The sequence below is a fragment of the Diadema antillarum genome, unplaced genomic scaffold (genome assembly GCF_040938485.1).
Source record: "Diadema antillarum isolate AM-2024a unplaced genomic scaffold, OU_Dant_1.0 seq00000695_RagTag, whole genome shotgun sequence".
Classification (NCBI taxonomy): domain Eukaryota; kingdom Metazoa; phylum Echinodermata; class Echinoidea; order Diadematoida; family Diadematidae; genus Diadema; species Diadema antillarum.
In genome coordinates, this window is record NW_027271600.1 from 91,381 (window position 1) to 107,363 (window position 15,983).

The window sequence follows — 15,983 nt, forward strand, 5'->3', positions numbered from 1 at the left end:
TCACTTTCCTAGAACTAGGTTCAATTGGATGAATGATTGAAATGTCAGAGTGCAGGTATTTGGGGAACTGATGATTTTTACTTGACTTTTGACCCTTTTATAAGTTTATGCATTGAGTAATTTTCAAGGTATTGAGAAAAAGTATGATTTCAGTATCAAATGGGGAAAATAGCATTATCTAAACCTGGCCTTTGACCTTTGACCTCACCATTCCAAAGAGAATCACTGTTAGGTTGAACATGCATAAATATGTAAGTTTCATGATGATACCTTGAGTTACTTTCGAGATATGGAGGAAAAAGTGCAATTTAGCACTTTCACTTGACCTTTTACCTTTTGACCTTTGACCTTTTGGCAAGAAACTTCCCCAAAAATATATATTGGGTAATACAGGCCATACATCAAGTTTTAAAAAAAAACCTTCAGCCTATTGCATTTTAAGGAAAGTAGTGACATTTTGAGGAGTTGACCTTGACCTTTGACCCCCTGACCTTTGACCCATGACCCCAACTTCCCTAGATAATCACTGCCCATCGGTACAAGCATATATACTAAGTTCCATGAAGATACCTTGAACCATTTGCGAGATATGGAGAAAAACATGAAATTTCAATTTTTTTTCCACAAAAAAACCTGTGACCTTTGACCTTTGACCCTGTGACCCTAAAATCCACACAAAGTATTATCCCCCAAGGATATACCCTCATACCAAGTTTGATGTAAAACCACCACACGGTTCTTGAGATATCGACAAAAACAAAACGGGACGGACGGACGTACGGACGGACGGACGGACGGACGGACGGACGGACGACCCGAAAACATAATGCCTCCGGCCACTTCGTTGCGGAGGCATAAAAAGAGGAGAGAGTTTGCGAGGGAGCGTAGCGACCGAGCGGGGGGAGGGTGTGGGAGGGGGGTGTCCCCCCTCCCACGGTGAGGACTTACCCAAGTCTTTACCCAGTCTTACCCAAGGAATGATCTTTCCTTGATCTTCTGCCATTTAAATGCCATTACCATGGCAACGCAGCTTCCGACACGTCCGAAAAATATGTCTTGCACATCTTCCCACCAAGACTATTGTGTGTGCCACATTTCATAAGCTTTTGTCAAAAACTGAGGAAGTAGTTCAATCCACAAGATCTTTCCTTGATCTTCCGCCATTAATATGCCGTTACCATGGCAACGCAGCTTCCGACACGTCCGAAAAATATGTCTTCCACATCTTCCCACCAAGATCAAGGTGTGTGCCACATTTCTTAAGCTTTGGTCAAAAAACTGAGGAAGTAGTTAAATCCGCAAGATCTTTCCTTGATCTTCTGCCATTAATATGCCGTTACCATGGCAACGTACTTTCGGGTACTGACGAAAAATGCGTCTTGCACATCTACAACCAAAGGCACACATCTGTACCAAGTTTCATGGAAATTGGGCAAAAACTGAGGAAGTAGTTTGCAACACAAAATTTTCCATCATTTTGGCTCATAATATGTGAGCTGTTACCATGGCAACATACTTTTTGTCACTGTCAAGAAATGTGTCATGCTGACCTACATCCTAAGACAAACATTCAATATGAATTCCATGAGAATTGGAAGAACACTGATGAAGCAGTTTTGCCATGAAGCATTTTGCCCTATATTTTACCAATAACATGCTGTTACCATGGCAACGCACTTTTTGCCACTGCGGAAATATGTGTCTTGCACATTAACATATTCAGATGAACATCTGTACCTAATTTCATAAAAATTGATCAAAAACTGTGGGAGGAGTTCGCGACGCAAGGTTTGTACCCATTTTTGCCAATAATATGCCGTTACCATGGCAACATACTTTTGGGTACTGTCAAAAAATACGTCTTGCACATCTACAACCCAAGGCACACATCTGTGCCAAGTTTTATGGGAATCGGTTGAAAACTGAGGAAGTTGTTCGCGACGCAAGATTTGCAACGGACCGACCGCCCGACCGCCCGACCGACCGCCCGACCGCCCGACCATCCGCTGATTCCTATATACCCCCTTCAAACTTCGTTTGGCGGGGGTATAAAAATGAAAATAAATCACAGCTTAGCATTGCCATTGTTGGCTGTCTTTACCTTAGTCCATTAACAGTTTACAGTGCGCAGACCAGGCAAAGTACTACTACTAGTATTGCTGATCTTGGTCCATGTAGTCTAGTAGAGCATCATGTATGTATATATTAAAGACAGCTGAAAATAAATCATACATGCAGCTCAGCATTGTTGACCGTCTCTACGTCCATGCAACAGCTAACTTTGACCGAAAGATCGGTCTGTATCTGTCCGTCGGGGAATGTTCCGCGGAGACTGCGTCTGGCTTCACGGATCCCCTCCGTAGGACAGCGTTAATGGCAAAATATAAAAGAGTCCTCCGGACAGAGGGATCTTTCTGTCTACAGCTAACTTAGACTGCCTATAATACCTTACAGGAGGTACAACAATTTGTAGACCCGGTTAAGTCCATAAACAGCTAATGTAGACCAAGCAAATGACGTATTGTTGGATGAAGTCCAGAATGTAAAGCGAATCCTTGCGGCGGATGATGTATCACAAGTTCCAGGTGCCGAGGAAGTCGATTGAATCGCTGGCCTAACGTGGTTAGAAGACGAAACTGGTTCTGGGAGATCAACTTCATATTCCAACCACTGCTACTTGAAGTTACTGTATTGGAGACATCTGTGTCAATATCCGCTACACGAGGGTCATCCTTATCGAAGGTCTTCATTTTCTCGTTGAAGAAAGAAATATTCTCACCGGTCCACAAAATCACGATGACAAATGTAGGTCACGCCAACGTAATCAGAGGGATACAAAAGCAGCGCATCGCGTAGACAGAAAGATCCGTCTGTCCGGAGGACTCTTTTATATTTTGTCGTAAGTTATAACGCTGTCTTAGCTCCGTATACAGAGGAGATCCATGAAGCGAAACGCAGTCTCCGTGGAACATTCCCCGCGACGGACAGATACAGACCAATCTTTCGGTCAACGCATCGCGCTGAATGCTGCGGCAGCGCATGCATGCCGAAGCTCTGTAATAGTAATGATACACGTAATACGCAGTTGAAACATGCAACATCGCACAGCTGCCCGCTGACAAATGCACTCGAATCACCATTCACACACAGCGAGATATGGTGGCTGCAAAAAAAAAAAGAAAGAAAAAGAGGAAAATCACGGAAATTTTCCCGACTGTGTATTTTCTCCCCAGAATTTCAAAATCCACGGAAATCCGCGTATCCGCGGAGAAATCTCATGCCTGCTAATTATGTTGAAAAATGTCATGCATGAATGCACTTTTTCCAAGTTTGCGTGTTATTGTGAAGGAACAATGCATGTCTCACTGCATGGATGAGATCTGTCAATGAAAGTGGTCAAATCATCAGGCCAGCCTGCACAACTGCAGATTCGTGTTTAGGGTTTCTTCTAACCTTTTATGGTTCATAACCTTCAACATGATCTTGTTGTCGGTAACTTGGTCCTTCCCATAAAGGGTAAACCATTATCCATTTTTCTCTCTTCATATTCAAGACATGGTTTGTCGCTGCGAACTGTGTTTTGAATATAAACAGAGAAAATGGACTGTGTGGGTTGACCTCTGTGTGAGCGACCAAGTTATCGGACAGGTGGCCATGTTAAAGGTTATATATGGACCATGTAGGAGAAACCCTAAACACAAATCCTAAACATAAACCTGCATTCATACAGACTGGCCTATTTGGCCATTTTCATTGACAGATCTCATCCATGCAGTGAGACATGCATTGTTCCTTCACAATAACACGCAAACTTGGAAAAAGTGCAATTTGTCATTGTTGTCTTTGAATTTCATGTGCTCAGTCATGCATGAGATTTGTCAACATAATTAGCTATCAATGGAAAGGGAAAGAGTTCCCCTTTCCTCACAACCAACATTGTGCTCTCCATAGAGGACAATTATAAAATTGTAGCCCTCCAAAATTGGATTACCTTTTTTTTATACACCCTGTGTATGGATGAGATAAACAAGGTAATAGTTGAAAAGAAAAACTTACCCTACAAATCCTACATCAGCAATTAGCTTGAGGACAAGTTTGATGTTACTTCTTTGGCCCTTGGTGCCACACCATCTATTGGACTTATTCCCACCATCTCCTCCAGAAGCCACAAGAATTTCGTCTCCAACTTGGTTTAAGTCACCTGAGCATTGGATAGAAAAAACAGATTTCCACTGATGTCTCAGGCTCAAAGTGTCTCACATACCCCTTGGCTGTCTCTCAAAACTTCTCAACAAACTCTACTGGAAGTTTTGCTGGGTGATTGCATGAGCATTGTTCATGGTTGCAAAGCACCATGCTCCACATTTACCTGCAGCTTAGCTTAATTGTGGGAATCATCCAAGTTCAGAGATGGCCAGCACAATTCCTATGGGTTCGCCTAAACTCTGACAAGACATGAACACTTCACTTGTTAGAGCAATAAAATTTGAATCCCATGCTCACTGCTAAGATTTCCACATAATTGTTATGTTCTCTAAAGGCCAATTTAAGTCTGTGTTGTTTTCAATGATTGACTTGTGACAATCAATTTTGTGACTTGATCACTGGCATCCCATCCTTTATCACTTGCATCTATGCAGGGTTCCATCTCTTGAGCCTTTGCAATCTGAAGGGGACTGAACTGAGAACTGACATTGTATATCCACCATTCTAATTCTGACAAAGCACTGTCTGACAGGTTCACGACACTGTCAAAGTGTCCTTTTTGCATTATACAGAGAGAACAGATTTTATTTCTTTCTAGTTCTCTGTAGTACAAAGGCCCATATTGGGGGTCATCCCATGAGACCGACACCCATGAGTTATCATGGCAACGCATTGTTCAACCATGGCGAAAGATGAAGTTTGCACATCTTCGTACCATAGTGGTCACATGCGCCAAATTTCAAGCTAAATGTTAAAAGACTGAGGAAGTAAGCTGAATCCACAATATTTTTGTATACTTTTAAGTGAAAAATGCTGTTATCATGGCAATGTATAGTTCAACAATGACGAAAGATTAAGTTTGCACATCTATGTACTACAGCGGTTACACGTGCCAAATTTCAAGCAAAATGCTCAAAGACTGAGGGAGCTAACTGAATCCACAGTATTTTTTTATGATTTTCATTCAAAATCGGTTTTTACCATGGCAACGCATTATTCAACAGTGATGAAAGATTGTGTGCAAAAGTAGATCTTAGCTTTTCAAAACATGAATTCCATCTGTTGGAACAAATACAGCATGGAAAATATGTCCAAACTGCCATTTCGGCAATCTTTACCCCGAGATCACTCAACCGTGAAATTTTGCCCACAATTCACATGGTATGACAGCAAGCACATAAATTGTGCGTTGCATGTCCTCTTAAGCTGGAAAATTGAAATTTGTTCTGATATCATTGAATCAAAGTTACAAATTGTGAACTTCAAAAAGTGACCATTTTTGCCTTCACTGAAGCGTGACCCTACAATATACTAGTACACTGAATTCCATATGATACTTGGAAGTACAGGTACTGCATGGACTTAATACACACGGACATTCATCGTATCGTTAATCAATTCATGCACCCTTTCATCTCAAAAGCTCCACAAAGACATTTTTAGCATGCTTCACTGCTTTGATCCCATGATCGTCACTGCCACCAAGCTGGGAGAAGAACAAGACAGAGATTCTAGAAATCTAAAACTATATGCGCAGAAGAAAATAACTCACAAAAATCAAGTAAAGTGAATGTGCAGTTGTGGTGTATGTTAAGAAATCATACCTTAAACAATTTCGATTTGGAGAAGCAGGCAGTTTTAAAAGAAAGCTAACATTTTGGCAGAATGATTCAAAGAAATTTCCGTCTGAAAAAGGCACATCAGCGAAACAAGACTGAAATGAGGTAAACGATCCTTTTGTTTAAATAGTGACGATACATGATCACACAATCGTTATTGTCCAGACACCTGAATGCACTCATTAAGATGTACATAATCAGGTGTCGGTGACGATCACTACATCAAAGAAAGACTGCCGTGAACAGTCCATGTACGTATATTAGGTCCATGGGTACTGTAATGAAGTTGTGACTCTGTACAGTTAGTCATGAAAGTGACATAGCGCCACCTTGTGGCAGGTGTGTAATGTTATTGCTTATGGGGAGATTGCCTATGGGGAGATTGCCTATGGAGATTGTCATGTAAAAGTCATGATGTGAGTACACGTCTAATAAACACCGATGTCGATGACATACACGTGAACCTGGTGAAGTAGATGATTGTCATTACAGTATCAGAGATTAATAGATGGTGTCAGGAGTGAAAGTGACTGTGGATTGTCTGAATTGCGATGCCTAATGTCATGAATTTTGCGTGCCCAGTCTGAGGGGAACGGCTCCACGATCGTCGAGTGACTGGAAATACCCGCCGAGAAAGCTTGCATTCGTTCACAGCATGTATAGTGGCTGTGACTCAATATAGCCGCTATGGAGCAATTGAAACCTCCATCGCTGTTGGATTTGGAGGCAAGAAATCTTCCACAAGCATGGAAACTGTGGAGGGAAGAGTTTGAGCTCTATACAGAACTTTCAGTGACTGACGATGAAGTGAAGAAGGTGAAAATTTTTCTCTACTTAGTGGGATCAAAAGGTAGAGAGCTCTACAAGACCTCGAAGCCGGAGTCTACCTCACCTCCTTCACCTGACTCAACAACACCGGCTGTACCTGTTGTGACCTTGAAGGCAGTGCTAGATGCATTTGAGAGGCATTGCAACCCCCCAAAGAACGAGACTGTTGACAGGTATAAAATTTTCAGCTGCCAACAGGCTGCTGGAGAAACACTGGAGCAGTAAATGACTGATCTGAAGTTACTGGCGAGCAGTTGCAACTTCAAAGACCTGCATAATTCCCTACTGAGAGACAGAATTATTGGTGGAATTCAGGATGATTCTGTACGAGCAAGACTGCTTTGTGAGTTGGATTTGAGGCTGGAAAAGTCAATCCACATTATGCAGGGCCACTGAGCTGTCCAAAGAAAGGATGACAGTTTTTGGCAAGACACATTCTCAGGATGTCCATGCAGTGCAGAAAGCCAAAGCTATGAGTGGTGCTCGACCAAAGTAGAAGTGCAAGTTCTGTGGGAAATTGCACGTTTTGGACAAAAGTAAGTGCCCTGCATATGGAAAAAAGTGCAACAAATGTCAGAAAAAGAAATGTCAAAAAGTGTTTGCAACGCTGTAAAAGAGAAATCAGCAGGAAAGGGCAGACGTGACAAAAAGTCTGTGCATACGATTGACGAGGACGAAGCAGAGGATGAGGAATTCTTTGTAGACGTCATAAAGTCAACAGATGATTCCGACGACTGGTTCATCGAATTGAAAGTGAACTCGAGGAAGGTGCGATTCAAGTTTGACACTGGTTCGCAATGCAACATCATACCAGAGGTTGTGCAAAAGAAATTGCAGTCCCCGATGCAGAAGTCAAATTCAAGACTGGTGGTCTATTCAGAACACAGGATGAAGCCTGTAGGCAAGACTCTTCTTATTTGTGAGCACAAGGAGAGGTTCTTCGATTTAGAGTGCTAGGTTGTGGAACAGAAGGCGCAATCGATACTTGGTCTGCCATCCTGTAAGCAGCTCGGATTGGTGAAAAGAACTTATGCTGTGCGTGAGGAGCCATGCGCAGTCAAGGACAAATATGCTCACCTCTTCCTGGGACTTGGGTGTATGCCAGGAACACATCAGATTAAGCAACGAGATACAGTGCCCAAAGTCCATGCTCCTCGCAGACTTCCAGTAGCTCTGAGAGAGAAGGTCAGAGAGGAACTTAAGAGAATGGAGGACCTGAACGTCATTGAAAGGATGACGAAACCAAGAGCTTGGGTGAACAGTATGGTCACAGTAGCAAAAAAGAACAGTGATAGAGTGAGGATTTGCCTTGACCCAAAGGAACTGAACCAAGCTATAGAGAGGGAACATTACCCCATGCGAACCATTGAGGAGGTTGTAGCGTGTATCCCCAACGCTAAAGTGTTCAGCACTCTCGACGCGAATTGTGGGTACTGGCAACTTCGCCTTGATGAGGCGAGCTCAGATTTGTGTACCTTCAATACTCTTTTTGGCAGGTACAAGTACATCAGAATGCCTTTCGGAATTAACTCGGCACCAGAGATCTTCCAACGGACAATGTCACAGATGCTGGAAGACCTAGAAGGCGTTGATGTGGTGATGGATGATATCCTGATATGGGGAACAACCAAGGAAGAACACGATGAACGCCTTGAAGCAGTGTTCAGGAGACTGCAAGAGAACAATGTCAGGTTGAATGAGAGTAAGTGCAAGATCGCTGTAAACGAAGTGAAGTACATCGGTCACTTGCTGACTGCTGATGGACTGAAACCTGATATGAGAGTTGAAGCAGTCAAGAGTATAAAGCAGCCTACCAACAAGAAAGAGCTTCAAAGATATTTAGGCATGATCAACTATCTTGGCAAGTTTCTTCCCAACTTGTCTGAAGTGACGGCACCCCTGAGGAAACTCTTGGTAAAAGAGAACGACTGGCAGTGGCACCAAGAGCACACTACAGCCTTTGAGAAGCTACAGCAGCTGGCAACTGAAGCTCCCATTCTTCAATTTCATGATGTGAATCAACCCGTAGTTGTGAGTGTGGATGCATCACAGAATGGTGTCAGCGCAGTCCTTCTGCAGAATGAAAAACCAGTTGCGTATACATCAGCCTTCAAAGACTGTGAAAAAAGGTATGCGCAAATAGAGAAGGAATTGGCAGCAGTGGTGTACGGAGTAATGAAGTTCCACCAGTATGTCTTCATGAGAAAGTTCGTGATCGAGTCTGAGTCATAAACCGTTGGAGACAATCATGAAGAAGCCTCTAGCAGATACGCCATAACGGCTACAGACAATGCTACTGAAGCTGCAGAAGTATGACTGTACCTTGAGCTACAAGAGAGGTAAGGAAATGTACATTGCTGATGCTCTCAGCAGAGACTTCATCCCAGAGAGTGAAGAAGATGAGGAGAGCCAAGAAATGACAGTCTGCATGCTAGACCTGAAGAGATGCAGAAAGAAACTCTAGCTGATCCAGTTCTCAGGAAGCTAAAAGCAACAGTTGAGGAAGGCTAGCCTGAGAGTAAGCAGGAAGTGGATGAAGACATTAGACAGTACTGGCAGTACAGAGATGAGATAACTACTGAAGGTGACCTGCTCTTCAAGATGCAGAAAGTGATAATCCCTAGCCAAATGAGGAGACTGATGCTAGAGAAACTCCACCAGAGTCACCAAGGAGTGGAAAAGACCAAGAGATTGGCAAGAGATGTGCTCTCCTGGCCAGGCATGAATGTTGAAATTGCAGAGATGGTTGAAAGGTGTAAAATTTGCAGCAGACATAGAGCCAGCAACTCGAAAGAGCCAATGCATGGTCATGACTTACCAGAAAGGCCATGGCAGAAAGTTGGGAGTGATGTGTTCGAGTTTGATGGGTCTACTTACTTGATCTTGGTAGACTGCTATTCAAACTACTTTGAAATCAACAAGCTGACAAGTACTACCAGCAGAGCAGTCATTGCCATATGTAAGCAGCAGTTCGCACGACATGGCATTCCGGATGAGATGATGACGGATAATGGACCACAATATGCCAGTGCAGAATTTCAGCAATTCTGTGTCAAATATGGAGTGACACACAAGACTTCTTCACCCAGATACCCACAGTCCAATGGGAAATCGGAAAAGGCTGTGCAGATAGCCAAGAATCTCTTGAAGAATTCGGCAGAGGACGGTGAAGATGTTCATCTAGCTCTTCTGGCATATGCCAGGAGATGGCCTTCCATCGCCTGCACAGATGCTGATGGGCAGAAGGACGAACACAACTCTTCCTACAACCAGCAAACTCTTGCAGCCTAACCCTGCCAGCTGAGATGACATCATGGAAAGGAGATTAGAGATGCAAAGACGTCAAAAGCAGTTCTACAACAAGGGCGCAAAAGACCTGTCTGTGCTCAAACCTGGTGACAGCGTGGCGTATCAGGACGGCAAAGTGTGGCAACTAGCTGTTGTCATCAAGAAAGATGAATCACCCCGCTCTTACATCATAGAGGGAGAAGGAGGAGTATGTTATCGACGAAATAGACGCAATCTCCAAAAGAGACAAGGACGACGACAAAGTCGATACTATGATGACCTCGAGGACAGCGACGGCTCAACTGAGGTGCCAACTAACATCGCATCATCTCAGGAAAGTTCAGGCGACGACGAACCAGTGATTCAACGCGAACGTCGTTATCCACTGAGGCAGCGTAGACATCCAAACAGGCTAAATCTGTACATATAGTAACTAAGTGTATAGGGGCAGAATAATCCCCTTTGTACAGTTAAGAGTGTTGGATAGTCTAATTTGTTTTATGATTGTTGTTTTTATAATAGTTGTTGTTTTGCCAAAGTTATAAGAGGATGTACCAGTAGGATAACTGTACTATCACAGAGGCATAATAATCCTCTAGTGCAGCTAATAGAGTAACAGATAGTCCACCCTGTTACTCATCTGTTTATATTATTTGTTATTTTATTTGTAACAATAACTTTGTGAAGTTATCAGGAACAGATAGCAGTTAAGAAAGCTATGGAAATGAGACAGCTTAAGATATTCGGATGAAAGACTGCAACGGAATGAAACTCTCAACATGCAACAATGTATCGCATTGAACTGGAACTTTTATTTAAAACAAAATACATTGACTCATAAATAAGGTTATTTGACCAGATACACAATTACATTGCTAACATTATAGTATAGGTGTTGGGTTAATGTAAGTTGCTTTTGTATGAAAAGGGGGATGTAATGATGTTGTGACTCTGTACAGTTAGTCATGAATGTGCCATAGCGCCACCTTGTGGCAGATGTGTAATGTTATTGCCTATGGGGAGATCACCTATAGGGAGATTGCCTATGGGGAGATTGCCTATGGAGATCGTCATGTAAAAGTCACGATGTGAGTACACGTCTAATAAACACCGATGTCGATGACAGACACGTGAACCTGGTGAAGTACATGATTGTCATTACAGTATCAGAGATTAATAGAGGTACTTGCCCCTGTGTATAGATTTCCTAAAAGGTTCCTGATTCAGACATTACAGCGATTTGTTTTAGGGGGAACTTCTTTTTTGTTTAGTGTTTATATGTGAAGTTTCAAGGGATTTGGTGGTAAAATAAGGGAGATACGAGGTGAACTTTCAAGATTTGTTTGTCTTTTGCTTCCGCACAGTGCTTTGATGACCGCTATGAATTCAAAAGCTTACGCCCCTTTTCGCGGAGTTAATTGCACCGTATCGCCGGGCCTGGTTAAAGTTTGTGACGTTAGTGGAGATGCAGCTCACTCTAAGTATCCACACGTTTATGGGTGCTTCAGCATACTTGTAAATACCCTCGAGTGTGCTGCACCTCCACTAACTCTTTGTCATCTATGCAATATTTGTATACTAAAACAATGAAGCTTTTCACATGAGCATTACTATGCCTGAATGGCGGGTAAATACAGTGGTGGTAATCATCAAACTGTTCACAATGAATGACAGGCATGATGGTAAGGCAGAAAAACATGCTGATTAATGGACTCAGTTACGTCTCTGTATTGGTCTGTGGCTGCTCTACAACACAGGTTAAAATGAGACACAAAATTAGTGACTGCTGGCTGCATTGGACAGGTGGCCACTATGCACAGGGTCTTTAACATGGCTGTGCTCTCATGGGGATTTTTCACTAGGCGTATACAGCTGCCGGTCACATAGCCAGGTTTGAATGCACCAACAGTTCAATGAGTTATTAGAAACTCCAAATGAATATGAATACATAACTGAAAAATATATCAAAGATGTATTAAACACTAATTGAGGTTTGTAACTATTATGCTCTAACACTTTTCCAGGTGAAATTTGGATGCAATTCAGCAGAAGGTCATCCATTGAAAATGGCAGAATGAGTAATAAACAGATTATCACTGAGCACAACCATAAGGAATAGTCTTACAGTATATCCTGTGTTTCAGTAAATGCTACATGAATAACATAAAAATAAATGAGTATCCTTACCATATTGCATATAATGAATTCCTGCATCAATGTAGGGCAATCTGTCATTCAGCTGCAATGAAAACTTGATGCAAGAATTGCATTCATTGATTTGAATAGATGCTGTAAGACTTAAAACCAGCACTGGCTGTCAGGCGAAAGCACTGGGTGGAAGCTCGGTGGTCTAGTGGTCAGGAGGTCGTAGATTCAGATCCTACCTGAGTATGTATGCTCATGATTTTTATCATGGCTACTGCTACACACTGATTAATTTGGTACCTGTACTTATTTACATTGATGTATTGCAATGTGTCAATCAAATGGAATAAAAACCTCAATGCATAGAATTTTATCGATTTGAATAAATGTGCAGTATCCCTGGCATGATATAAGGATTAGAACCGGCACTGGCTGTGAGGCCAAAGCTCAGTGGTCTAGAGGATAAGACATCTGCCCAGCGATCAGGAGGTCATAGGTTAGAATCATGCCTATGTATGTATTCACTGATTTTTATCACAGTGGTTACTACTACACACTGGTTATATGGTGCATATTTATGTTGATATAAGGCAATTTGTCAACCACTTGCATTCTAAACATCTTGATGCAAGAATATCATTACGTTCAATAAATACGCAGTACCTGCTGCATGCTGTAAGGATTACAACCAGCATTGGCTGTAGGGCAGAAGCTTGGTGGTCAGTGGATAAGATGCCTGTCTGGTGATCAGGAGGTCGTACTATTTGAATCCTGGCCGGGTATGTATGCTCTTGATTTTCATTGTAGCTACTACTAAACACTGATTACTTGCATGCTTATTTATGTTATGTAGGGCAATTTGTCAATCAGCTGAAATATGAACACAACTCAACGCAAGATTCATTAATTAGAAAAGAAAAAAAATTCTTACCTAGTAAATTGTTTTTGTCATCTGTGACACAAACTCCGACAGGAACTGTGACATAGACATCTTTGCCCTTAGATCCCTGCAAGATACGTGGTCTGCACAGATGATATGAGTTTAAGAATGTGGATGAACTACTAATGCGACATTTAAATGCAACACACTTCAAAGAACAAGTCCACTTCAAAATGTACAGGAAAGGATGAAGTCACAGAGAAATCAGAGAGAACAGCTGACAACTCAGCAGAATTACTTGGAATCCTTGTGCAATGGTACGGTGGCAAACTTCGTTCACTGGCTGCATGTAATGTACGAGTTTATGCTAATGCAATTGCACAACACACACACACACACACACACACACACACACAAACTCTACAGACACACAACATGAGCAAACACACATAACTCCAAAGACAAAAACACCAGTTAGCACACTGCTGCTGAGAGCAGGTGAGAGCTGATAGGAACAACTTTTGAATAGCGAATACGAAGTAACAAGACTTTCTTCTTTTCTCTTGTTACATGACTTAATACCTTTGTTACACTATGAAATTCCCATATCGCAAGTTTTATGGATGTGCAGGTGTCTTTGCCAGTGTACTGTAAAAAAATACCGGTACTCAAAATAGACATCTTGTACTCACTTACTGTTACTGCCAGTACCACCCACGTAACGCTGCTGCTCTCTGGAAGCTTTCACACGATTCAATGTCACACCAGCTGCAGCTTTAATGTAGACATCACCCCCCTGACCTCCAGTTCCCCCATACTTCGGCAGGCCTTGCCCTCCTCCTCCACCTCTGACAAAGATCCGCACTTGATCAAGGAATTTATGTCGTAATTTGGAAATCTGTGCAGAGAAAAATGGTGTAGACAAAACCTAGAAATGTTGCTATGATGAATGGTATTCTGATTCAGATTCAAATCTATTGTCATACACAAAATAAAATATAATGGCATAAATGTTTACATTCTGGCAGTTCCGGAACAGTATCACCACCACCACCAAAAAAAAACCAAACAAACAAAGAAACAAACAAACAAACAATAGACCCGCGGGTCTAGCGCTCACCTGAGTATCGCAAGTTCACCTTCCACGCAGTCACTATTCTAAATTATTCACAGTTTTACCAAAATTTGACCAGGCATTCTCAAGTAGAAGATGAAAATGTACAATAAAGGCCCAAATTTTTAAAGATTCCTTAATTTGGGGGGATTGGGGGCCCCTGGGGCCCTCTGGTGGGACATGGTGCCCATTTTGATAAATTGAGATCCTGACCCCCTAGGGATGCTACCTGCCAAGTTTGACCAAAATCAATCATGAGGTTTTCAGGAAGAAGATGAAAATGTACAATTCAGACCCCATTTGGACCTTCCCACCCCCCCCCCTCCCCCCACCCCCAAGAGGGGCACCCCTGGATCTGCTATGAACAACCTTGAAACTACAGTCATTAATGTACTCACTCATAGTATTATCTTAGCTCTATAACTTCTGATTCTAGAGAAGATTTTTAAAGATTCCTTCATTTTGGGGCATTTGGGCTCCCCTGGGTGTGGCTTGGTGCCCATTTGAACAAATTGAGATCCTAACCCCCTAGGGATGCTACCTGCCAAGTTTGGTGAAAATGGGTCATGGGGTTCTCAAGAAGAAGATGAAAATGTACAATTTAGGCCCCATTAGGACCCCTCCCCACCCCCCCCCCTCCCCTGGGTCCCAAGGGGGGTCACCCCTGATTCTGCCATGAACAAACTTGAAACTACAGTCATCAATGTACTAACTCATAGTATTAACTTAGCTCTATCACTTCTGGTTCTAGAGAAGAAGATTTTTACAGATTCCTTAAGTTTGGGTGGTTTGGGCCCCCCTGGGGGCCCCCTGGGTGGGGCATGGTGCCCATTTTAACAAATTGAGTTCCTAACCCCCTAGGGATGGTACCTGCCAAGTTTGTTGAAAATCGGTCTTCGGGTTTTCAAGAAGAAGATGAAAATGTAAAAAGTTACGCACGACGCACGCCGGACGCCACACGCCGGACGCAGGGCGATCGCAATAGCTCACTTGAGCCTTTGGCTCAGGTGAGCTAAAAATACAGAAAAAATATAAACCATAAAATCTCTACATAAAAGATATAATTGCACTAATTCACTCACATATCAAATACAGTGCATGACACAAATTTTCCAAGACAAATACATGTTATTGACAGCTTTAACACCGAAAGGGAGTGAAGGAAAGAGAGAAAAAAGGATAAGGCGGAAAAGGAAGAGGAAAAAGAAAAGAAACAAAAGTAATTAGGAAGGCAAGGCAAGCCGATTTGTTCACATACCCATATGAAACATTTAAATAAAATTTAATGTTCAAGGTACAGTGGAACCTCGTTATAAAGAGGTAGGACAGTATACCAAGGCCTAACACAAGGGCAATTAATTCCTCTGACTCCACCTCCCTATCGATTTCCCTGTTCTTTTACACTGGCACAAAAAGATTATGTAAAGCAACAAGACAATCTTTACTGTCCCAGTGACCTCGATATAATACGGCTCCGCAGCATTGCATCATAATGATAATTACAATACAGTCCAACCTCGGGTATCCAGCCACGTTGGGACCCACAAAAATCTGAACAAGCGATTTGTCTGAAAGTGGGAGTTACATGTATGCTGAAAAACACAGTCAAGTTGAAGAGGGTGTACATATTCTGTTATACATTGTACTGTAATAAATTTGTTGCAATCGTTTTGTAATTGTAACTAATTTTCTTCTTTAAAAATAGACATAACATGAGATAAACGAGAGATTCATTCACTCTGTAGGGCCTATTTGTTTTAAATAGATTTGATGTAGGAATGAATTTTAAAAAAGCCCACACAAAGCACACTGTATTTTTCAGCCAGATGATAAAGATGTCCAGATAACAAGTGGCCCGATACCAAGGTACACAACTGAAAAAAAAGTCATTCAGTAAAAAACA

At 42.2% G+C, this 15,983-nt stretch overlaps 1 protein-coding gene across 1 annotated transcript in view; it reads right to left on the minus strand.

Annotated features, from left to right (window-relative positions):
* Positions 1–15,983, minus strand: part of LOC139737537 (GTP-binding protein 10-like) — an 85,710-nt gene that overhangs the window by 45,251 nt on the left and 24,476 nt on the right. The window contains exons 2-4 of the mRNA XM_071648209.1: positions 13,659–13,864; positions 13,018–13,109; positions 4,057–4,201 (exon numbers count right to left, since the gene is read on the minus strand). Coding sequence (XP_071504310.1) covers positions 4,057–4,201; positions 13,018–13,109; positions 13,659–13,864 — 443 coding nt within the window. The remainder of the gene's footprint in view (positions 1–4,056; positions 4,202–13,017; positions 13,110–13,658; positions 13,865–15,983) is intronic.